Source organism: Anopheles coluzzii, chromosome X (genome assembly GCF_943734685.1).
Source record: "Anopheles coluzzii chromosome X, AcolN3, whole genome shotgun sequence".
NCBI lineage: Eukaryota > Metazoa > Arthropoda > Insecta > Diptera > Culicidae > Anopheles > Anopheles coluzzii.
In genome coordinates, this window is record NC_064669.1 from 17,107,712 (window position 1) to 17,132,706 (window position 24,995).

The window sequence follows — 24,995 nt, forward strand, 5'->3', positions numbered from 1 at the left end:
GATGACAGTCGGCACGTCGAGCCCGAGCTGCGTCCCCGAGAGTTCGATCCAACCGTCCGGGCCGTTCGAGTGTACACTCGCCTAAGTCGCGCTGCCGTGTGTGTTCGGGGAGTTTTTGTTTATTTGTATGTTGCTTCTGCCTGCCGTTCTGTGCGCGGAACTCTTGCCCTGTCCCATCGTAAAAGTGCATAGACGTGAGTGCGTGTAATTGTGTGCATGTGTGTGAGTCTAGTGAGACGGGATCTTCGATCAAACGATACAACACCGCTTCCAACCGGAGAAACACTGCACACAGCAGCAACTGTCATATCCCGGCCTGCAATCAACAACAGAATCGGACCTTCTGCTCTTGCTGCCCTTGCTGACATCCCGGCCAACGAACGAGCAAAAGCATCAAAGCGGTACGTAGCAAAAAGAAGTAAGGCTCATGATCAATGGAAATATCGCTCTCCAGTGCATTTGGAAGATGCAATCGAATGGTGGCACAATGGTTGCTTATAGCTCGTAAAAAAACTACAACTCAGAACCAAACTCATCGTTGACGACCAGCAGCAGCAGAAGTTGGCGAGTTTTGAAGAAAGAGATACACAGGGTATAGATACGAGGGTATAGATGCGAGCAGGGAAAGCGCGGCTGAAGCTGAAGATTAACTCTGGTGAAGGAATGCTTTCCAATGGGACGGAAGACGGGAGGTTTGATGTTTGCTTTACCCTAAGTCTCCCGGGGCAATCCACCGGGAAAAAGGACGGCCCAAGCTCCTCGTGCACTCCAAAACCGAACCGATGTCTTGTAATGTGGTGAATCTACATCAAATCTCCCCCACTCCCGAAACAGACTTTATCCATTCCTATGCGACACGGCGACGGATGTTACAAACGAGCGAGAGTCCCCGAGAATCGCATTTGCTAAACGGCACAGCTGGAATTGCCATCAGTAACGGAACTGCACCCGTCTACCTCCGCCCCTCCCCTCCAGCCAATGGCTTTAACGACGCATTGACATACACACCAAAGCGCTAACCGCCAAATTTAGGCCGGGGACTGTTAGGGTGCTTGACCTCCATTGGGAGACGTCACGCCGTCCGCTAATTGATCTTCCTCGGGTGCGAAAGGTTCTGAGCGCTTGTGGACTACCAGTTCGCTCCTCCGTACCACCAGTTTCTTCCACCAGTTTAGTAGTTGTTTTTTTTTTGTTTACCCCTTATCGCACCAGCATGGCAATTCTTGGGGGGCCTGTGTAACAAAGAAGCGTACGGCGCGCCAACGTCAGCAGCAGCAGCAGCAGCTAGAGTCGTCTGCCAGCCAGATCTCCTGCGCGGCGAGAGTTACTGTCATGTTTGTGTAAGAAACTCCTCTGGCAAGAAATAAGACAAGTACCTAAGCAACTCTATGTGTATGTGTGTGTGTGTGTGTGGGTCGTCAAAAAATGCAGAAGGGATTATAATACAAAAGATTATTCAAACGATTGGCTATTTACAGACATATAAGACATATTTACATTGCATTACGGTACCCTGTTCTGGTAAGCCCCAAGATGCCACAAAATGGCTTTCTCCTTTTACTTTGTTTTTGGATATCATTTAATCCTTAACACAAAGGTCTTATAGACGCTTCCTAATGAATTGTCAACCGTCGCGATTACTAACTGCGGCCTTCCGCCGGACCCCGGGGTCAATCGATCCAACTCGGATCTCGGATAGTGATACTGCCTACGCTGGGCCCTGTTTGCGAAATAAAACTTGGCAGCGTTTGTTTGTTTGTTTGCTTTCCCAACCGTCCAACCCGCCAGATTGTAGTGGTTGGGTCCGGCTGCGAACTACTCATGGCTTCATTTATGCGGTCTGCCCTCTGCAAGGTGGCAGTTCGAAAAAAAATGAACACACACACACACACAAGCGAAACGATGTGGGTGGCATTGACGGACATTGTGTTGAATGCGCCTGCGCTTCCGCTGGCCGATCCGCCAGCCTGCCCGTTGCCCTTGCATGGGTAAAGTATGCATAAAACCCGGCAGTCAACATAAACATAAGGGATGCTGATGTAGTTGTGATGAAGGGTGGGCAGGGGGGGGGGGGTCGTTGTGTTCGGGGAGCTGAAATTTCTCCCCGGTTACATATGCCCGCCCGAGCGTTGTGGCTGTGTGCACGATTTGCACGCTTTGTTTTCTACTTGCAAAATTCTGCTTCGATCGATTCACCCCCCCCCCCCCCCTGCCCCCTCCTCACACAGCTGTGCACGAACCGACACCGGATCCATTCATCATCTGCTTACACTGGCGCCCGTATTACACCACCTGCCTCGTTTGGAACGAAATTCGCGGAAATGAAGCTTAAGCACTGGCTGGCACCAAAACTTGCTAGCTATATGGGGACACGGAGCTAGATGGACATGCGTAAGAAGCGTTGCGTAGAAGAGCCAAAACGTTGTCACTAAATTGTGTCTCTTACTTGCCTACTTTTGTCTCTAGTGCATACATTTTTGAATGTAAGTCAATCGCTTTATTAACAAAATTTAATGTAATGCCTGAAACTGTTTGTTCCAAAATTATTGAATTTAAGTTAAGTAGTTAATAATTTCATTGATAGAATTTTCAATATCACCATTTTTATGCCAATGGGGGCTTTTCCGATATCAGCCAACTGTTTTGTATGGAGTTTGACAATTGGCGTCTGAAATAGTGTAAACACTCCATACAAAATCACGCGCAAAACAAGCCTCAGATTTTCAGCCTAGTTTATTCCATCCTGAAAACTATGGAAACAAACGCCGATTCGTCGCAGGCTCCATCAGGCTAGCTCATGAAGGAATGGATTATGGTTGGGTAAATCTGATTCAGATTCATGAATCTGAATGAATCTTTACAATGATGAAATGAATTTGAATCTCGATTGGAAAGATTCATGAATCTCGAAAGAATCTTGAATCTTGAAAGATTATCGTATCTCTTGGGATTCATGAATCTCTAGGGATGATTCATGCTTCTCAAGGGATTCATAAATCTATAAAAAAAATCATAAAGCTTGACCTTTTTATTTTTCATCTTCTTGGCGTAACAACCTACGTGTTCATGCCAGCCTATACAGGCTATCGAGACTTCTTATAAAGTACCACGTAGCCGGATAGTTTGTTTTGCTACGGGGAGGCGGTCCATGCGAGGCAAGAACCCACAACTGGCAAGTTGGAGGTGGGATTGGGCAAATTCAAAATTTTGGAAATCATACATCTCTAAAGATTCATGAATCCCTGGAGATATATGTATTTTAATGGACGTATGAAGCTTTTAGATTCATGAATCCTTGGATATTCATGAATATTTAGAGATTAATCAATCCTTGACGATTCGTGAATCTGTAGAGATTCGTGATTCTTTGAAGATTCATGAAACTTTAGAGAATTTCTCATCGCTGAAGATTCATATGAATGAATCTCAACAAAAGTTGGATTGAAAAAGAAAAGGCCTGAATGGATATTTTAATAAAGTGAAAAAAGATTGGCATTTATTTCTAGGTGTAAACAATGGCTTTAAAATTCAATAGATTTCCTTTTTTGTTTTAACAAAAATCAATGACACGGTTTTTGTGTTGAATTTGTGATATCAAATTACAGTTGTCAGAAATCTTCTCAAATACTTAGTAATTTTATCATAGTTCCTACAAGAGTAAAAAATTATTGACAAAGTTAGAGACATAATTCGGCACGTTAGAGTAAAAAATGTATGTCTTAGAGCCAAAATTTGGCGGCAACGACTGAAAAATATTTGTAAATTAAAGCTCAAGATTCGAATCGCAATTGGATCAGATATTTTCATCGAAAAGTCGCAGGAAATCATCTTGTTTAAACACATTGATAAACACTTCCCATGCCTATGCGAACACTTCCCTGTTAGAACCCGTCAAGTTGGGGATATTATACTTGATCACCGCACGTTCGAATAGTGCACCAAATTATTGCTCCGATCTGCTTTTTTTTTACTAATGAAGAGGGGCGCAAATTCTTCGCACGCTCAATTATGCAGTTCCAATTAATCGAGCAGCATTACAACGATTGATGAGGTCGGTGTGACTAAAAATAGCCGGGGATAATAAGCTTATTAAATTCGGCGCCTACCAAGAGATGTGCGTACTCCACAGAATTGTTTTCCTAGACTTTCTATCTTTCGGCACTCTTCGCCGTGCTCTACTGCATTGATCGATGCTTCAAAGCGAAACGAAAACAGAGATCGTCTCCGTCTCAATCTCGCACAACCACACCACCACATGTGTGTGTGTGTCTTGCGTACGGTGCTATATATTAGGCAAAAAAAACTGCAGAAGAAAATCCACAGCCTGACAATTCGTTGTGTTAATTTTAGAACCATCGCGTTGTTTTAGCTTCACTTGCCGCCTTCCTCTTCTCCTGTGTGCCATTTTGAAAATTAACAAACTTACCAGATGTAGCAGGTTTTTTTTGGCTCTGCTCCCCCCGCGAGGAGGACCTCGCTACCAGCGGAGGTCACATCTGAGGGGGGGGGAGCGTCTGCCAATGGTACTCGTTAAAGCTGTCTAGTTTTGATCGTTGCAGCGTAAATCTGCGCATCGCTCGACATCCGACGGTCGCTTGCATCTGCCGTTACGCACCGGCGGCTAGTCGCTGGGATGCCATGTCACCAGTTTGTTGGATGTAACAGCGCCCAGGCGCAATGAAGCGACACTTCGGCAAGCTTTGCTTACACAGCTGGACGGAAACAGACAGCGACGACGGCCGATCTAAGAATCACGCGGCGGGAGAATGCGCGCGTGTAATCCGAGCCAGGAAAACCCGTTAACGCGGCCGATCCGACACGCGGACCGCATTTGACGGTTAACGGATCTTTTTTTTTTTTTGTTTTCGGATACTTACTTGTACACACGCCCTCCTCTTTTCTGTCTGTTTGGGTATGTGCGTGTGGCTTTGAAGAAGTACATAGAACCGTTAAAAGTTGGCCTGTTCCCAACCATTATTTTGCGCCATTATCGTTCAAATCATCACGAACGCTGTTTGTGTTTGTGTGGATGTGTGTGTGTGAATCATAGGTCCGAAATTTTCCATTTTGAAGAAGGAATGCACCAACAGAATTGCATCGCGTGATGCACTTTTTCATGTCATTAGACAAACCAAAACACAAAACGGACGAAAGCTTGCTGCCGGAAGGAACTGATACATCGGAACTTTGTCTGATATATCGGCAAAACGCAACATGCCGGCTGGTTTGGTTTGATGTCTTTTTCCTTTCCTTTTCCTTTTACATTTCCTTTTTCTAGTGTACTGAGCAGCAATCTACACATTCCAGCAACACGATAACACAGTACTGCTCAATCAAAAATCTAATCTACATCTCTAGTATCACGAGAAACAGTTGTTTTTGTTTTTGCGCTCAAGTGTGCGATATGATGCATGATGGTGCGATAAGTGTGTGTCTGTGTGTAATTACGCTTTCTTCGCCGAATGCTGCGCACAGAGCGCTCATTTTAGAACATCTTCGCCGTAACCCGGAATTGATCAAAATGATACCAAAAGCAAGCGTCACGCTGTCCCTCGCTGGTTTGATCGAAGATGGGATCCTGCTTGCCGTATCCTGCCCGTTGCTGCAAAATGAACCAGCGCTGTACTGGTGGCACGTAAAAACTTAATTACATCCCGTCCGTCTGCTGATTATTGATTTGTCAATGTCTCACCCTCAACCATTAATCCCTTGCCTTGGATGGATGTAAATTACAAAACCTGCTCATCAATACAACAAACACATACACACATACCAAGTGTCTAGGAGGCTGCTGTGTGGCGGTACGGGAAGGAAATGCAATAGTTAATAACTCTCGGCTCAATGGTACGCCGCCAACGGCACGAGGCGTTTAAAACGATAGTTTGCCTGCCGAGAAAGACTGTGTGTGTGTGGGGTAGTGTTGGGTTTCATGAATCTTTCGTTGAGATTCATGCTTATCAATCTTCGGCGATGAGTGGTTCGAATCTCGAATCGAATCTCCAAAGAATGATGAATCTCCCTTGTCTGAGGATTTTTGTATCTGCGCAATCCCATGGTACAGTGGTTACATTGCACAACTTTACAACATGGCCGTCGTGGGTTCAAGCCTCGCATGCATCGTTGTTCCGTAGTAAAACAAACTTGTAGAAACAACAAGATTGTTACGCCAACAAGATGATTAATAAGAAGCTCACGGTCTATGAATCTTTGTAGGTTATGAACGCCCGTCGTGGGTTGAAGTCTCGCAGTGACCGTTGTCCCGTAGCAAAACAAACTTGTAGAAACAACAATACTGTTACACCAATAAGATGAATAATAAGAAATTCAAATTCTATGAATTTTTGGAGATATTCCTGAGAGATTCCTTAGAGAGCTTAGAGATTCCTGAATCTTTGTAATTCATGAATCTTGCTAATCGAGATTCAGATTCATTGGATCATTTTAAAGCTTCATTCAGATTCATGAATCTGAATCAGATTTACCCCACACTAGTGTGGAATTCATGAATCTGAATCAGATGTACCCAACACTAGTGTGGGATATGGGAGGGTGAGTTTAAGCCAAAACCGCGAAACTGTTTCCATGGGGATCTGCACCATCAATCCGAGGCGAAGTTGTTGGCAGTTGGTCGCGCACAAAGCACGGTTAATTTGTAACAGTTTATTACCTTCTCGTTTGCCATTGATTGAGTGCTGACCGGCGAGTGATGTTTTGAAGGTTTAGGTGATCATCCATAGATTTCGTAACGGTGTTATGAGTACATCTATTTATTTATTTAATTTTTTTGTATTTATTTAATTCATCGGATTTGTGAGCTACATGAATACTTAATTAATACTTATACGGACATACTGAGTCGATCCACACAAAGTGAGACAGAACGCGAAAAACATTAGATTTCAGGGAACGAATGAGAAGTTAATAAATAACATAAATATAAATAACGAAATCACAAACAAATTTTCAAGAATTTGGGGACTGCTGTTGCCTGAGTCTTTCTCTGATCGCCTCTTGGGAGTTAAATTTGAATTGATCGTAGTTTTATGTTGAATACGCGGCACATGGAGGTTAAAGGCTCTATTTCACTTTGGCACGGTAAAAGACTATGGAGAGTGCATCGCTCATTATCGCTACAATAAACAGGGGGAAGATGTAAAACCAATATCCTTGTCACGTTTCGTTATTTATGGATGATTCCTCAAGCAATATTGAGCAATTCCTCTATTAAAACCAAGAATTAAAACACGCTATTAGCTTTATTTCTGCAAGCAGCACTAGACCCCGGTTGATAACGATCGGTACAAACAATGTTCCAGTAGTAATAGTTATAACACAACACAGCGAAAACAACAAGATGTTGTAACGATTAATTGCCCTGCCACATTGGCGCTGGCTGACAGTCTGGCGAGAGGCAGGGTTCTAAAACGTGTTCTTAATTGTGTTTTGGAGCGCGCGCGCGCGCAAGCAACTTGCGGCGAGCGCCGCCTGGGGAATCGTTTTGTATTTGTTATGGTAAAACATGGCGAGTGGAATATTGAATTAGCTACGCAGCACCATTGAAATGTAAACTCAATTTTCTCAAGCAAAAATGTTTGCAAGATTATGCTGGGTACACGCTGTGCAAGACAAGGCTGCAGGTCATTATCAGGAGGTTGTTTTTTTTAATGCACAAAACAAGTCCAATTGGGGTACAGGTAGTGTGTGGTTGGGTCGATTTTTTAACCGCGACCAAATGGACCAAAAAGTCCCTTGTTTACCGGAAACATCCGGCCGGACATTTAAAACGCCATCAACTGTTCAACAGACGAGCTTCACGATCGGGAATCGTGTTCCAATTGGAACGACGATCCGATGTAATCAACAGAAATCGTTTACTTCTATTACCGCCCATTATCCATCCTTTCAGCCATAACCTCCCCCCGAAAATAAAGGTGCCATTTTCGTAATGCATTTTAAATTCCCATTCCCTGTGCCACGTGTTTTGAATGTTTTTGAATATTTTTTTTTAGGTTGAGTTGCGTTCGGGTGGGCTAATTTAATTCCAAAGCGAAACAGTAAACAAATGAGCGAAATCGAATTGGTAAAAATGTGTATGTGTGTGTGTGTGTGTTAGAAAAATTATTTTCCACTTTGGCACTTCATACACGCCCGCGTACTTTTCTCCATTCCTCCTCACGGCCCTTTGCTGTACGTTTCAGAAAACATAATTCCATTATTACCCTGACTGGCCCGGCTCCCCTCCTGTTTCACTGTTTCCGCTAGCCACCGGCAAAAAAGGGAACTTATCATTCATTCGTCGCGCCCTTCGATCCTCTCCATCACCACCAATAAAGCTCCCCAAGAAGAAGAGGAGAAAAAAAAATCATTATTATGCGTCAACCGTGTCCCTTAATCAAACGCGTTCGTCGCCAGGCCAGCGTGCACCCGACCGTGGCTGTCCCTTTCGCGTTAGTGTTGTTTCTCTAGTCAGACGACCCAGTCGGATCTGAGGGTCGGAGGGTTTCGAGCACGCATTTGCGTTGTATCCGGGTTTGCCTGTGGGCGCCACTCACACTGCGTTTGCTGATAGACAGTTTATCTTTCTGCAACTTGCAAGTGCAGCAAATCGGAAGTGTGGGTGTTCTTTGTACACAGATAAGAAAGCAGGGCAACGAGCGGGAAGGGGGAGTCTGCGTGCGATGCGTCAACACGGTGTTGTGCACCGAAGCGTAAGTGTGGTGACGGCATGCTAATAGTGCGTCACCATTAGTGATGGGAAAAATTAAGTTTTTGTCGGAATCGGTCGATATTGGTTCCAGAATTGGAATCGGCCCAGGAATCGGAATCGGCTTAGGAATCGGAATTGGCCCAGGAATCGTAATCGGCTCCGGAATTGGTTCCGGAATCGGAATCGGCTCCGAAATCAGAACCGGCTCCGGTATAGGAATTGGCTCCGAAATCAGAATCGGCTTCGAAACGGAATCGGTTTTAGCATCTCCATAAGAATAGACGTTTGGGTCCGTATTGATAGCCGCAAAAAATCCAATTTTATTTGTAAACGATCAATTCTCATGGAGATTCCCGGACTGATTTCGTCTGTGAAATTTCTTGTTTCAATTCAAGAACTGATTCTCATTCCGGTGCAAATTCTATTTCTGGAGTCAATCCTGATTCCGTTACCGGGGCAAATTGCGATTCCCAGGTCAATTCCGATTGCGAAGCCGATTCTGATCACGGCTACGGGGTCAACTCCGGAGTCAACTCCGGAATCGGAATTGACCTGGGAAACAAAATCGGTTGGGCCCGATTCCAAGCTCCCACCACTAGTCACCATAAACGCAAACGGGACGCGAGAGAGAGAAGGACCTTGGTAGGTGCCGTTTAAGGGAGAAGGAATAGAAGACCATACAGACCCATATGCTGCCAGTGCAAAGTGTAGCCACTTTGCCTCCGCAACAGATGGGCGCATGTTGGACGCAAACAGAAGTAACGTGAACCCCTCTGGTCACATTGTCCCCCGGGTTCGGGCTTGTATTGAGTGTCTTCCCGGTTTTGGAATGCAATAGCCGTCAACAGTGAGGGCTGCCAAGTGGTCTACACGTTTTAGAGCAGCATCTTCCCAGTTCCAAACGCAATGCTAACACATTTCGTCGTGTGTGTTTTTTTCTTCTTTTGCCCGTCTTTTCAATTCACAGCCACAGCGTAACCAGCATTCTCCAAACCACCCGGAAGGAGCATCGGCCGACGCGGGGCAGGCAACACCTGGCTGGTGGCAAGCGCTAGATACGCGGATTGCTGATTGATTGTACCAGCAGCTCGTCACGTTCGTCGCGCGCTTGATGAAATCGCGCACCGTTACACGCGGAACGATAAGCGTTACATGCTGACGCGGCGAGACCCATTTCGGATGAGCTGCGGATGCACGGCCGGGTTCTAGCGAGCTACTGCATCGGTTCCCTATTGCTCAGACGTGTCACATTCTTTTCCGTTGGCTCGTTGGAAAAAAAGAAAATAACGCGCTCGAACGCAACCCGTCACCGTGTGGTCACACGCCCGATTGGAGGGGTAGAAAGTTAGCACCCCTTAGCAGCGCAGTAGTAATTGATTGCGGTAACGGTAGAATGCGGTCACCGGTGGGGTGGTGCTAAACGGCGGAACAAACTCGCCAGACGACCCCCGTGCAACCCCTGCGAGAACCGATCGAGCCCCACAAGCACCAAGCAAACACAGACGAGCGGAGCGCTAGTTTTGCATGGTAGACACGTTCTACCGGGAGCAGGGGAACCGATGCCCGTGATAGCTAGTGACCGTAGCAATGGGCTCGGCACCTGACCCCGGGGGCCGACGGGACGACGGCGCACACCATTAGACTTCCCCATCCAGCGTCAACTTCTGCTGCTGTGCCCGGTTGTGCATTGTATCGCCTTTCCAGACCGAGAGCAACCATCAGCAACATCTCGCGAGCGAACCATATCGACGCTTTACCTCCTTCCCCCTTTTCTTCCTTCTCTTCTCTCCCTTCTACTCCCGCGGTCGCCAACGGAGCGCCGGCTACGTCAATTTTGCCAATATATCTTCCAACGCGCGGCGCTCATCACTGGAGCGCTCTGCACGTGCCGGGCGGACCGGGGGAACCGATACAGGCCGAATTAATTGCACAAACGCGTTCGTTCCTTTAGCTTTAACCTTTTAACTATCTTAACTAACAGCGCTGAACTGAAACAAACAAAAAACTGAAGAGAAAAAAAAACATATCGCCTGCGATCGCTTCCGGGACAAAAGCACGCTAAGGAAATATTCCGCAAGCAGTTGAAGAACGGTGAGTGATCATTCGTGCATTTACTGCCCTAGCATAGCATTTTATTAAAGCAAACATTCGTCTCATTTTAGCGGTCACAAAGAAAAGCGACTAATTAACGCCAAAACCCCGTTCGTTCGTTTGTTGACCGGGTAAGTGGCTAATCTTTTAAAGCTGATAAGCGCCAGAACGCCGCCGCTGTCACTATTGTTTCGGACGCTGGTCCGGGTGCACGTTGACGAAATCGGAACCCGCCGCTTGTCTACACACAAGCCCCGCGCACATACGCGAGAACGGCGTGTTGAATCTTAGCCTCCTAGGAGAAATCGAAGCAACCGAAGCGTACTAGAGAAGGTAGACATCATGCGGTTAGTGTTGCGCAACCGCAAGCTCCCGTTGGCCGCCGTCGGCTGCCTGGTCGGGCTGGTGTTGCTCTGGAAATGGGCGGACGTGCGATCGATGTGCTGGGGCGGCAGCAGCAGCAGTGCCCACAGTGCCGGTGTCATGGTGCGAGATGAACAGGTACAGGTTTCACTCCCCGCGGACAGTTGTCTATTGGGGCGACATGACCTATTAATTTTATGTTTTATTCGTTGTTCTCTTTCTCAGACGGCGGAAGGTGGAGGCAACTATCGGTACCATCGGAACATGCCGCTAATATTTATCGGCGGTGTGCCCCGTTCCGGTACCACGCTGATGCGCGCCATGCTAGATGCCCATCCGGAAGTACGGTAAGCGAGCCTGTTAGTGCGATAGAGTTGAGGCCGATCAGTTTAATCTAGTGCTGGACTTGTGGGTTTAATCTAGTGCTGGGAGCTCGGATCCGATGCTGGAATCGATTCCAATTCCGGAGCCGATGCCGGAGTTGATTCCGGAGTCGGAATTGGCTCCAAAATCGGATTCGGCTCCGGAATCGAAATCTGCTCCCGAACCAGGATCGGCACCGCGATCGGAATCGATCTAGGAATCGCAATTTGCTCCGATAACAGAATTAGAATTGACTCCATAATTGGAATCAGCTCCGGAATAAGAATCAGTTCTTGAATTGAAATAAGAAGTTTCAGAAGCGAAATCAGTCCCGGAATCTCCATGAGCATGAATCGTTTACAAGTAATTTTGGATTCTTTGCGGCTATCAATACATAGCATCATTGGACCCAAACGCCTATTCTTAAGGACATGCCGAAACCGACTCCGATTTCGAAGCCGATTCTGATTTTGGAGCCAATTCTGATTTCGGATTCAAATCCGATTCCAGTACCGATTTCGATTCCGGAGCCGATTCCGGAGCCGATTCTGGAGTCGGTTCCGCAAACAATTCCGGAGCCGATTCTGGAGTAGACTCCAAATCCATAATCGATTTCGAAATCGATCTGGGATTCGCAATGTGCTCCGGTAATGGAACAAGAATTTGACTCCAGAATTGGAATTAGCTCCGGAATGTGAATCAGTTATTTAATTGAAACAAGAAGTTTCAGAAGCGAAATCAGTCCGGTAATCTCCATGAGAATGGATCGTTTACAAATAATTTTGGATTCTTTGCGGCTATCAATACGTAGCATCATTGGACCCAAACGCTTATTCTTAGAAGATGAAGATACTGAAACCGACTCCGATTTCGAAGCCGATTCTGATTCTGGAGCCGATTTCGATTCCGATTATGATTTGATAGCCGATTTCGTTGCTGGAACCGATTCCGATTCCGGAGTCGATTCTGGATTCGATTCTGGAACCAATTCCGGAGCCGATTCTGGAGCAGACTCAAAATCCAGAGTCGATTCCGAAATCAGAATCGACATCGGAATCGATTCCAGAAAACTTCACAGCTAGCCGGCATCGATTCCGACGAAAACATCATTTTCCCACCACTAAGTTTAATCTGCTAATGTGCTGTTTTGTGTTTATTTCCACCAGCTGCGGTCAGGAAACGCGCGTCATACCACGCATCCTGCAGCTGCGCTCCCACTGGATGAAGTCGGAGAAGGAATCGGTCCGGCTGGTGGAGGCCGGCATCACGAAGGAGGTGCTGAACGGGGCGATCGCCCAGTTCTGTCTCGAGATCATTGCCAAGCACGGCGATCCGGCCCCGCGGCTCTGCAACAAGGATCCGCTCACGCTCAAGATGGGCTCGTACGTGATCGAGCTGTTCCCGGCGGCCAAGTTTCTGTTCATGGTGCGGGACGGGCGGGCCACCGTGCACTCGATCATCTCGCGCAAGGTTACGATCACCGGGTTCGATCTGACCAGCTACCGGCAGTGCCTGACCAAGTGGAACCAGGCGATCCAGACGATGCACGAGCAGTGCAAGGAGATTGGCAGCGACCGGTGCATGATGGTGTACTACGAGCAGCTGGTACTGCACCCGGAAGAGTGGATGCGCAAGATACTGCACTTTCTCGACATTCCCTGGAACGACTCCGTGCTGCACCACGAGGAGTTCATCAACAAGGAGAACGGGGTTGCACTGTCGAAGTAAGTTGCAACTGCGGTGCGCCGCCTCCAAATCTTTAGCACTCCTTTCACGCACCGGTTGTTGTCGTTTCGTTTCGCAGGGTGGAACGGTCCTCCGATCAGGTCATTAAGCCCGTCAATCTGGAGGCACTGTCCAAGTGGGTCGGCAAGATACCGAGCGACGTGATACGGGACATGGCAGACATTGCCCCGATGCTGTCCGTGCTGGGCTACGACCCGTACTCCAACCCACCCGACTACGGGAAGCCCGATTCGTACGTCCAGGAGAATACTTACAAGGTAGGCACTCTGCACACTCTGCTGCGCATCAGCCGACTGTGGCGGTGAGCTTTCCCGTTGAACTAATGTAATTCGTGCCGCTTGGTCTTCCACCAGGTCCGGTCCAATCCACAGATGTGGGAGCACCGGGCAAAGGAGTTGCTGAACCGGGACCCGCTCGCCGACAACGTGCCACCGAAGGCGAAGGATACCGACGAGGACGACTACGGCGCTGGCAGCAAGGATCGGAAATCGTGATGAAATCGCTGTCGATGCTGCTGCGATAGCAAGTGAACCGTTTTTAACCGATGTGCGGCGGCTCGAGTCGCTGCTAGCCGCTAAAACTCGGCCACAACAACAACAAAAACAGTGCAATAGCGCCGATGCGATCTACACAAAAAGACTTTGGTGGTTTATGTTTATAGTTTTAGTTGACTGTGGGTGTAAGCACTGCAATGTATCTATATTTTGCAGCTTTAACTAATTAGGGCCATAGCAATACAATGGAAAAACTGATAAAGCTGGCAACAGCAACACAAAATTCCCCCGCAAAATGATGCATTAGAAAACGCAACACCGACACGACTGTCGTTATACGGCGGCTTGCTAGACCTCTTTTTTGTTTCTTTATCCCACAACTGCGACCGTGCTCGATCGCGCTAGTATAATAGATACGTCCTGTGGAAGCCGGAGAGCCTACATCCAGTGCAGATTTGTATGCGTGGTTTGTTATGCATGAGGATGGACGTAAAGAAATAGTGTCGATCTAACCAGGGGAGTCATCGCGCGTCGTGCAATCGCAGGTGAAACCTTTTATAGTCAAAAAAATATCCCTCCGCCCACGCCCGTGAGCAATGGAAGTGACTGGTAGCGTAGCATAGAGCTCTGGGAGATGGGACAGCAACAACGAGTGTACTTGCGTACAGTAGTGTAGTTAATGTAAACAGGATTGACGGCATAGCCCGGCGGCCCAGCACGGCGTGCTCTGCTGTGAGCGGGCCAAAGAAGAAGGGAGGGAATTTATTATGATATGAAATATAGCTGTGCTCGTGGGGCGGTTTTGTAACAACTGCGAACACGTCGCAGTTTATCAACTAACTTTTAATAGCAAGCCAAGAACTGTAATAATGCTAGACAAGCTGATTTACTGCAGCACATTAGCCACGTAAGGTTAAGGGTAATTGGGACGATAGGACGAGGTATGTGAAAATTACAAGAGTAGCAAATATCGACGAATGCACTATGAATGGATGCATGAGTTCGTTTACCTAAAAAAAAAACAAACAAACAAACCCAGTTCCTTGTAAGACTCGGACGCTTCATCACAGAACACAGCGAGACAGCTTTTTCTCTGCCACCTTTTCCCCACCTCCCCCGGAAGTAAAAAAACACGCAATCGCAATATGCAAACGTACAACGCAAAACAATAACGATAACTACAGTTAGTAAATACGCACAAACACAACTTATATATCTTACTGAATATATACATCGTTCATGTACAAACTGCATGTAAAAAAATAGACATATACACATACATAACGCAGGAGAGACAAAAATTATGCGTACGGCGGTTGATCTTTGAGATGGGGCAGCCGATAGGTTTAAAGTAACACATACACATATATAAGATTTTTAGCGTACATCCCACAAACCAGGGACGGGGAGAGCCAATTCAACGCAACACATCAGAACATGCAATAGAAACTAGGGTAAATGCGACGGTATTAGTACGGTGCAGGTCGTTCAGGCCAGCTTCGGCCACAATCGGCTCCTAGCTGTAAGGACACCTTAATGTGCGCACATCCCTTACGGTACCGGGGGGAATAACGGATGCTGGGCGAATAGAAATCATTACAGCGCGACCCTCATAAACACAAACAAGCAAACAGAAAATGCTGTATGCGCAATCTTAATTACTGAACAGACATACAACAGAAAAGGAAGAAGAAGAAGAAAAAACGCTTAACGCCTTGGATGCGGCTAGACACTACTTTGTACATTACTACGTCTGTGTATGTGTGTATTTGTTAAATATTCTTTTAAACCCTCGATGTCAACCATGCGGCCATGGCGTTATGATCCATGGCCGTTGGCTAATGCAAACACAACAAACAAATAATAATACATTTTGAAAAGAAAAAAAAACACATGAAGTGTAACTATTTATTTGTGCAGTTTCTTTGCGGAAGTGTTATGGAACAGGATGAAACTTACTTTCAAAAAGATTTTGGTGCTTCGATTCTTCGACATTATCTAGAGAGCCAACAAAGCGATTCGTATGCAGTCACGTGCAGAATCCGTTTGAGAGCGTTTTGAGAGCTTTGTTTTGTTATGTTTCAGCTTCAATTAAGTCTATGAGTTACAAAGTAAAGAAGACCATTTAGTGATCGAGTAGAGGTGAATATTAATGTTTTAGTTCCTACTTATCATCCACATATTTTTTATCAAATTGTGGCGTCGTTCTATACATCAAAAGTAAGAATGCTGCATTTCTCAATTATTTATACTAACATCACATTTAATATCTATTTTGATGGGGAATGAATATGCTCAAAGTAAAATTTTGTAGAAACGTAACATAGGTCTCAAATGTATACGCGCGCGTACTAGAGGACAATCGGAATTTACTGTCTGCACATGGTTTGGGAAGTCACATCAGGATTTAATCATTGATGATTGTAAGTAGCCAATAAAGATAAATTAGGTTCACTTGCTTCGGAAGGCACTGTCCTGGAGCCAGGCGATGGTACCATTCATTAGTTAGTTCCTGGCGAGCTACGTAAAGCAGCAGTCGGCAAAGTCCGGCCCGCTGCAACATTAGATCTGGCCCGCGAAAGGATTTGCCTGATTTTTAACGATGGGAAAAAAACTACTCGTATACAAAATTACTGAGCATGAAATTTCATTCCGTCGTACTTGTCCATCGATTATCGTAAAATGGTCTAAAAGACTAATCATTACTGGGGTTTTCAGATGCTCTGATAATTTTGGGACACTTTCTTGACTCTTTCTTACGGGAATTGAACTTTATGCACCGAGAAGTGGACCTATGCCTTACTTTTTGGACAGGGTCATTTAAGATACAATAAATTATCGATCCAATGTTTTTTTTTTCTCTAGAAAAATATTGTATATAGTGACAATGTAAAATGATGCACTTTTTTATCTCATAAAAATCAAACCAAATTTTATGTGTCTGCGGAATCGATGTCTACAACATCTTTTAAAAGTAAAATTACATCGATCTTGACCGTCCGTAACAGCTTTTCAAAGTCATTGCAAGCCGCACGCACAACTTTGTTAAAACCTTATGGATTGGAGCTGAATCCTGTTGGAAGGAAAAACTGCCTTTTCCCAAAAGTATTTTAGCGCATGGCTTTAAATGGCTGTTGACAATGAAAAACAATGGCAATTCCTCTTTGGCCGATATACTTCCCCAAATCAACTCAGGTAATGAATTTTGATATCATTCGACTGCTTGTATATCATGAAGCCGATAAATGTTGGAACCTCAAGTTATGCTCCATAAATACGATAATTTTACTTGTTCAAAGCTACCTCCATAGCAATTATTTTTTTTATCCAAAAAAACAATGTTGTGACCAGCATGCGCTTTAAGTAGCAACTGATACTATTACAATTAGTTTTAATAATAGGAATTACCTATCTTTAACCATGTTTGGATGATATTATTATATAAAAACAACAATATCACCAATCTTATTGCTTGATATTATTATCAGGCAATACCATTGAATTCGATGGAGTATGACCCGATTTTTCATGATGAAACCATGTTGGTCGTCTTGGGCGTGTGTATGACTCGGTGAATTCAGCTGAGCATGTTCCGATGCCATTACTTACTTGTACAATTTATTTCACTATTTCTATAAGAGTAATATTATCTTAAAGATACGTACGTCCTTCTAAAGCCTGTGTCAGGGTAAGAGCGGGGACTTGTCATCATCATCTTTATATATAGTTTGAGGAATAGGATATCCTTTCATTTGGTTGTGCTTCATACTTTGATGAAAATATGGAGCGTTATCATCAAGTAAACCATGTTTCACGTTCATTTTCATTCGGATATCCATCGGCCAGCATATGTGAAGTACAGTGGAACCAAGCATTACGAGTTTAATCCGTTGCAGCTACTCACTAGTGATACGAAAAACGTTATGTTTTCCTTGCACATAACGGAGGCTCATTTCCTTATGTGTAATGCGGAAGGCAGCACCGAAAAAGTGCTGGTGTAATAGTATATATGCATCAAAAATATGAAAAATGTCTTCATAACAGTAATGTTTGGGAAGAAATTTGCAGCTCACTATTTCTTTGACGTGATTATTGATTTAATTGTAATCGTGGCCGAATGTTTTATTCCCTTTAATATTTCCCAAAACTGAATCCGAATTGTTTTGTACAACTAACATGCTTGTAGAGCCTCAGATTCGCCCAGTTGATGCTTACGGAAAGAAATGATAACAATTTATCAATTTTAAACGATATTTTATTGGGTTGTGTCTAGGTAGAGATTGTTGCTCAGCTGGTAGACATTTGTTTGTAGACTTTTTTAATACCAATTTAGAACTTGTGGTTAATATTTTTTAGCTCGATTAAAATTTTCAACGTTTACGATGAATTCATTACCATCAACTTTGAAACGGTGAATTCATTACTTGTACATCACTTATCCTGGCAATAGTTGTATATAAAACAATTCTTAATATCGAAACTCTAATTTGCATGTTTTTCTGCTTTAGGAGCAGAAGTACTCTACAACAGTGTTCTCCAACCTATAGTCTGTAGCGCGAATAGATGTGGTCCGCATAAGATTTTTTTTTAAAGAAATGCTTATTACAACACATATCGTTAGATGATTTTTCCACAATCAAGATTACATTTTCAACAGGCATGTCTAGAACAATATTAAACATTTTTTATGAAAACCATTAAAAATACAAAACTCATTTTTATTCAAGTAAAATTTTGCGGAACGAGCAACAAAATTTCAATTATTAATACATGATAATCTTATGGTTTGGCATGGTATAAGGCAGCGGTCGGCAAAATTTGCGACCGAAAGAGCAAAATTATACAAAAATCTTAAACCATGAGCAAAAATGTGTGAAAGTTCTTTGGAATATATGAACGGTTAAGACATTGTAATGTTGTAGGTATGAAACATAGAGTAGAAAAAGAGAATGATGGTGCGACAGATTTGATGTTTAGACTCGATTCTTCCGTGGCGACCGGCCGTAGAAATGCCGTGTGGTATTGTGCTGTTTTAGCATTGTTTTGGCTCTTGATTCTATTGTTTTACATTATATTATATGGAACATTGCATTTCGCCTAACGAGTTTTTCGAGTAACGAGTCAGTCACTGTAACGAATTAATCTTGACTTGAACGTTTGCATTCAAGGTTCGCATACAATACTAAATCCAAAAATCACGAAAAATATGGCATTCCATTTCAGATGCATTCTCATTACTGGCATTTGTCATTTTCAGCTGCAAGGAATCTTTCTTTCCATATCCAACGGGAAACGGATACGCTCCGGCAACGGTTTTATATATATACTTTTATTTGATTTATATTTTCGACAATCCTTGAAACGCGGGCGGGCTAAATATGTTGCAATCAAGGCGCGAACCAACAGGTATGATGATAAAGAGATAAAGGATAAAGCAGCAGACACGCTGCTGCTGCTCTCCATATGTATGTGCTAAGAGCTGTTTCACTCGGGTGCGCGAGCTCTGGATGGTGCTAAGCGATGAGAAATGTATGGCCATAGGTGCTGTGGCGCTTGCTGTCTCTGAGACCTGTGGGCAGTGTTTTCTGTTTTTTTTTTTTGTTTTTATGTTTTTCATGTTGAGATTTACCCCGTTATGGCTATGTGATGTTGTTTCCTGGACTGTTCATGAGTGCGAGTTTGGTCGTAGGTCATAGTGCTACGAGGGCAGTCGCTTGTGCCTCTGGGTTTTGTAATGGAAAGCAAACATAAAAAAAAACTGTGAACTTTACGATAAAACAATGCATTTGCTGATGAACAAGCACATCCCCGCGCGCGAGAATCGGAACGACCGCATTAAGGTTCTACACAGTTTAAATTTTCACTTTTACTTTCCTGCCAGGCGGCACTATGCAAAAATTATTGTCTTAGAGTTTCCCAATTGTGTTTTGCGTAAAATTTTGCTCGACAGTTTAATCTTTGCGTTTGTCTGTGTGTGTTATTAAATTTGGCCCTACCGTGTCTCACACACACACGGTTCGTTCGTTAAGACACTTGGCTAACTCTGCTTAACCCCGCAACGGGCAACTGCCAGCGACCCTTCCGCTTGTAAGCACCAGTGAACTCGACTAAAACGAGGAAAGCGTGTGCGTGTACGAGAAACCACCCCCAAAAACACCGAAACGCAACGCCGCAAAGCGTGAACATAATTTTCTTTATCATACTTTTCCAATTAGTTCTAGTAATGGCTTGTGCCAACGTCAGATGTGTTTTTATGCGCTCATCATTGCAATCTGGGAGTGTGCTACACTATTTTAAGTTTCGAATAAGTTTTTGCGCTTTTTTGCGCTTGTTTTTTTGATTAAACTTATTAGCATCACAAATTGTTTTTTTTCTTTTGTTTTGAATAATTTTCTCTATTTTTTTCGCTGCGTCCGGTTGTACCGGAAGCGAAATGTAATGTAAGGGAATTGGAAACACAGAACATTAAATGTTCTTACTTCCTTAACGCTTCAACAATCCAAAACACATCGTACACATTACCGCCTAACAATGCTGTGCTTATTATTTTTTTTGTTTTTGTAATACCTGTGTGTGTGCAGTGTCGATAGAGCAAACATTCTAACAAAGCTTAAACGTTATTGTTTCAACTTGGTGCGAATCAGAAGATATAACTGAGTGTTCCATGTGTATGCTGAACTGGTTACACTTTGTGGGGCTGGCATTACAAACACAAACGTGCATGGGTCACAGGGTTTTTTTTAAAGAGATAAAACGTTACGCGAGGACACAAGAACGTCGTACGAACAGGCTAAAAGAAAATTACATTAAAAAGCAAGAACAAATCGAGGAGTTTTTGTTATTTCGTGTAAGATCATTTCTTTATCGCTGCGTGAAATCCGTTTTGCCTGGGTGCTGGTGTTGCATCCACTGTTCGCTCTATCACCTACGGCTGTAAAGGTTTACCCTTTATTTGCATTGCACCCCAGTGCCGTTATTTTTCTAGAAGAAATTGCAATTAAATTGCTTCGTCTACACATAAGCGGTCTCCATTTTACTGCCTACTCGCTCGATCGATCTCTGCTCAATCGCTGCCGGCACGATATGTTTGCCCAATTCTTCCCCGATGCTGCTTAGCGACCAATGTGTGGCTGTGTGTGTGTGTGATGTGTGCCGGTCCTGCACGATCGCTCTTCTCGCTCTCCTTCTCCTACCTACTAAATATTGTGATCTGCTTTCTTCCGGCCTTCTCACAACCCACTTGGCGCTCGCGCTCATACAGCTTACTTGTACTTCTGCAGGAACTTCTCGTGGAAGGACTTGAACAGGCCGAGCATTTCCTTCAGCTTTTCCGGCTGGGGCAGGATGGTGGTGCGGAAATGGTAGGTACCGGGGCGCTGCCCGAAGCCGGAACCGGGCACGATGCAGATACCTGTTGCGGAAGAGATTGTCAAAAGGTCGCGTGTTAGTAGGCGTGAATGAACCTCCGGAGCGCGAATGCGAGAGCAGTGCTTACCTGTCTCCTCGAGCAGCTGGAATGCGTAGAATGTGTCCGCCGGCTTGCCATCCTTCTTGGCCGCCTCGAGCGCCTTCGCCGGCAGCCGGATCTGCGGGAATGCGTACATCGCCCCCTGCACCGGGTTGCACGAGAAGCCCTCGATCGAGTTGAACGTGCGCGCGACCAGCTCGGCCCGCTCGCGCAGCGACTCCAGCACGGACGCCTTCTCCTTCTCGAACTGCTCGTAGGACGGTTCGCCCTTGCGCGGCGGATTGACCACACAGTCCAGCACGGCCTGGCCGGCCGTGGTCGGGCAGAGCTGGGCGGAAATGCACTTCAGCAGCATCGTGCGCACGTCCGGGCAGAGGTTGACGATCTCGGCGTACCCGCCCCGGATGCCGCACTCGCCCATGTACCCCTTCGAGCAGGACATGAAGCTGCACAGCTCCATCTTGCTGTACGGTTCGCCCATCTCCATCATCACCTTCTTGAACGAGTGGAACTGCGAGCCGCTCTCGTACACGTTGTCCTGGTACACCTCGTCCGCGAACAGCACCAACCGCTCGCGCTGCGCAAACTTGATGATGTCCTCGATGTTCGACCGGGACAGCACCTGGCCGGTCGGGTTGCCCGGGTTGATCACGACGAGGATGCGCGGTGCCGACGTCTTGCGCGCCTCCTTCAGCGACCGCTCCAGCTCGGCAATGTCCAGGCCCCACTTGTTCGCCTCGTCCAGGTAGTAGCCGATCTGCTCCATGTCGAACTCGGCGATCGTCGCGGAGTACAGCGGGTACTGCGGGATCGGTATCATCACGCCCGGCTTCTTGCCGTCGATCGGGCAGCGCAGCAGCGCCATCAGCACCTTGATGCCGCCGGACGCGCCGGCGGACAGGATGATGTTTTGCCAGTCGGCCGGGATGCCGCCGTCGCGCCGCTGAATGTACTCGGCCGCATGCCGCCGGATCACCTCGATGCCGGCCGAGTCCGAGTACGAGCCGACCGAGCCGCCCTTGCAGCCGTCGAGGATGGCGCGGGCGCGCTGCTTCGCGTCCGTCGGGATCGACGGGTCGTTAAACAGCGGCGGGTACGACACGAGCCCCAGCACCTGAGCCAAGGGAAAACAGGGAGTACATATTAATAGACAGGCAACACACGGCAAGGGAACTGTCCGATAAGACGCTCTCTATTGACGCTAGCGGCTGGATGATAGTGAAGCTGTGATAAGAGGATGTCTCATGGCGCTTCTGTTACTGGCTTTGGGTAATTTACAACATGTCATTGTATGTGATAGTGTTTATCGTTGAATGTCTTGTCGGGCAGGCGCTGCTCGCTGCTGTCGCCATCGGCCATCGGCAGCAAACTACAGTGATACGGGCACATGTCTTATCGCAGAAGAAATAGATTTGAGCTGGTATGGTGCTTCCCCCATTCGGTCTAAGAATATCGGCTGCTGGACAGATAGATGCAACAGCAGGGAACATCTTTCGTATCATACAAAGCAGCATTTTCCAACAAAGAAGTACGTTTGGGGCAGTTCTGTAAAATGTCACTATCAATGTCATAAAAAATCTGACTGAAACAAAATCCATGTCAGCGTCACGTACTCAATTTTGATAATCAGAGGCGATGCTTAAAACAATTGGTGTGACCAATGCATGCTTCGTGGCATTTTTGCGACCAACGCTTGGTCAGTCACTATGTCATGACATTTTTTCATTGTGATCAGTTCTTCAAAATGTCACTGACATAGTCATGACAAATTCCGGCTGAAACAAAATAATGTTAGCTCTACTATGATGATCAGAGGTGAGACTCAAAGAGTTGGTGTGACCGTCACATGCTTGGTGACATTTTGTGCAAACATCTCTTTGCCAGTCACTTGGTCGTGACATTTTCTGTCGATGATAATCTCGATAGTCATAGGAGATAACAGTGCTTGCGAGTGGTTCCAAGAAACAAAATGAGCATGGTTTCTCGCTCTGTTTGACCCGGCAGACCATCAAGGCAGACAGAGCGAGAATGAATGCTCATTTTGTACTTGGGACCACATGCCAAATATATTCCAAGAATATCATGATTATCACCGACAGAAAATGTCGTGACCAAATGAGTGACCAAGAGTTGGGTGCTAAACAAAATGTCCCCAAGCATGTGATTGATCCACCAACTGTTTCAGTCTCACCTCTGATCATCTCAGTTGTGTACGTGAACTGATTTGAGCTTCGTTTCAGTTATTAGTGTTCAGTTAGTGTTGGTGACTGTAACAGTGGCATTGTTAAGTAGCAGTAGCACTGTTAACAGCCAGAAAAAATCATGATTATACTTGCGCCGACATTAAGCTCAGCTTGACAGTTCGTGTTTCGTGTTTGACTCAAGTGCTAGCATGTCATGTCATGACGCTCTTTCATTGAGTATCAGCAATGAGCATCAAGCTACCACGGATATGTTCATTATTTTCGTTGGTCATTTGCTTGTTGCATTGCATGTGTACGTTTGCTTCCGAGAATCTCATGACGCACTGATTGACAAATGTGTGGTTGGAATGGGTACAATTGTAATTAAAAATCATCAACATCAAGACCCCAAAAAACCCGAATGGGAAGGAAATGAGTCGACGACGGAAAGAAGATCAAAACAACAACAAAAAAAAAACAATTAAATGACGCCAATCGGAATCAACCACCTGCAGTATCACCCCAAACACCCTTTGCTGTATAAATAGTATGTTTGCAGCAGGGTTGCAAAAATTGCAAAACAAAAAATCAAAACAAAACAAACATCCGATGGAAGGAAGGCATTTGCTCCCCGCTGAACTGTGAATTTTCGAGATCTGTCGAGCGCGCGCACATTAAAAGAGCACACGCGTGAATGTGTATATATTCGCGCAATTCTTTGTACAACATCGTGCGTGGTATGGTAGTGTTTGCTTACAAAAATTAGCCGTGTGCTTGAGACAAAAGTTCGCCACCGGAGACGCAACAATGCTGCTAGTTCGGCTTGTTTGACCGATTATTTAGCGAGAGTGCACGCGCGTCAGAAACGGGGACCTGGCATCGATTTGTTGTGTGCGCTTAACCCGTCTCTGTTAGGTATCAAGTGACCGACAATGAGATCGTAGCCGACCGGTTTGAAAAAGAACGGTTTATTGGTCACACGACTTCACCAAACACCACACCACAGGCTTAGTGGGTCTTTGGGGGTGATATAAGAGGACGTTTAATTACTCGTCGCGAAACTACAACCGATCGGGTGGGGCGGATGTTTGTAAATAATACTTTTTTTATATAAACTTCTCTCCCTTTGCGTCAACGCTATTATGGAAGGGGGAGAGAACAAAGAAAGCAAGAACAGTTGAAGACGATTCTTCATCAGCAAATGATAGGCAAACAAAAGTCGTCCTTGCTGCTACTGCTACCAGAGTACAACAACGGTTCAGGTTGGGAATCGGACTTCCGGGATCTACAAAGAGCCGGCGCGTAACCATCCGAGCGCTCTAGCAAGCGTACAGCAATAGAGCTATTTAAAGCATGCAACGACGGACGATAATAAAATTGTAACCCAATAGCGTCCAGGTCAATCACTCCAATCAGTGCAAAAGGATGCCCTTAATATGAAGTTTAGAGTAAACAAAAAAAAGCCAACACAAAAGATTCTCACAAGAGAGCATCATGGCTGTTGCCTCGGTTGCGCAATCATGTGCAAATACGTGATACGGTTCCCACTATGGCACTTTGGGTGTGTTGTGGGGGGTAGG

General features: G+C 45.4%; 2 protein-coding genes across 4 annotated transcripts in view; one reads left to right on the plus strand and one right to left on the minus strand.

Moving 5' to 3' along the window:
* Positions 1-19,459, plus strand: LOC120957544 (protein-tyrosine sulfotransferase). Of its 3 annotated transcripts, none has more exons than XM_040379819.2 (7): positions 1-418; positions 9,675-10,798; positions 10,870-11,299; positions 11,387-11,508; positions 12,691-13,248; positions 13,329-13,527; positions 13,624-19,459. In XM_040379819.2, the coding sequence occupies exons 3-7, from the start codon at positions 11,141-11,143 to the stop codon at positions 13,762-13,764; spliced, it is 1,179 nt and encodes a 392-aa protein (XP_040235753.1). In that variant the 5' UTR covers positions 1-418; positions 9,675-10,798; positions 10,870-11,140; the 3' UTR covers positions 13,765-19,459. The 3 variants fall into 3 exon arrangements, with proteins under 3 accessions (XP_040235753.1, XP_040235735.1, XP_040235742.1); XM_040379801.2 differs by having other exon boundaries at positions 1-401; XM_040379808.2 differs by lacking the exon at positions 1-418 and adding an exon at positions 6,868-8,708.
* Positions 19,073-24,995, minus strand: part of LOC120957535 (alanine aminotransferase 1) — a 13,602-nt gene continuing 7,679 nt past the window's right edge. Inside the window, exons 4-5 of the mRNA XM_040379791.2 lie at positions 21,260-22,346; positions 19,073-21,175 (exon numbers count right to left, since the gene is read on the minus strand). Coding sequence (XP_040235725.2) covers positions 21,027-21,175; positions 21,260-22,346 — 1,236 coding nt within the window. The 3' untranslated portion in view covers positions 19,073-21,026. The remainder of the gene's footprint in view (positions 21,176-21,259; positions 22,347-24,995) is intronic.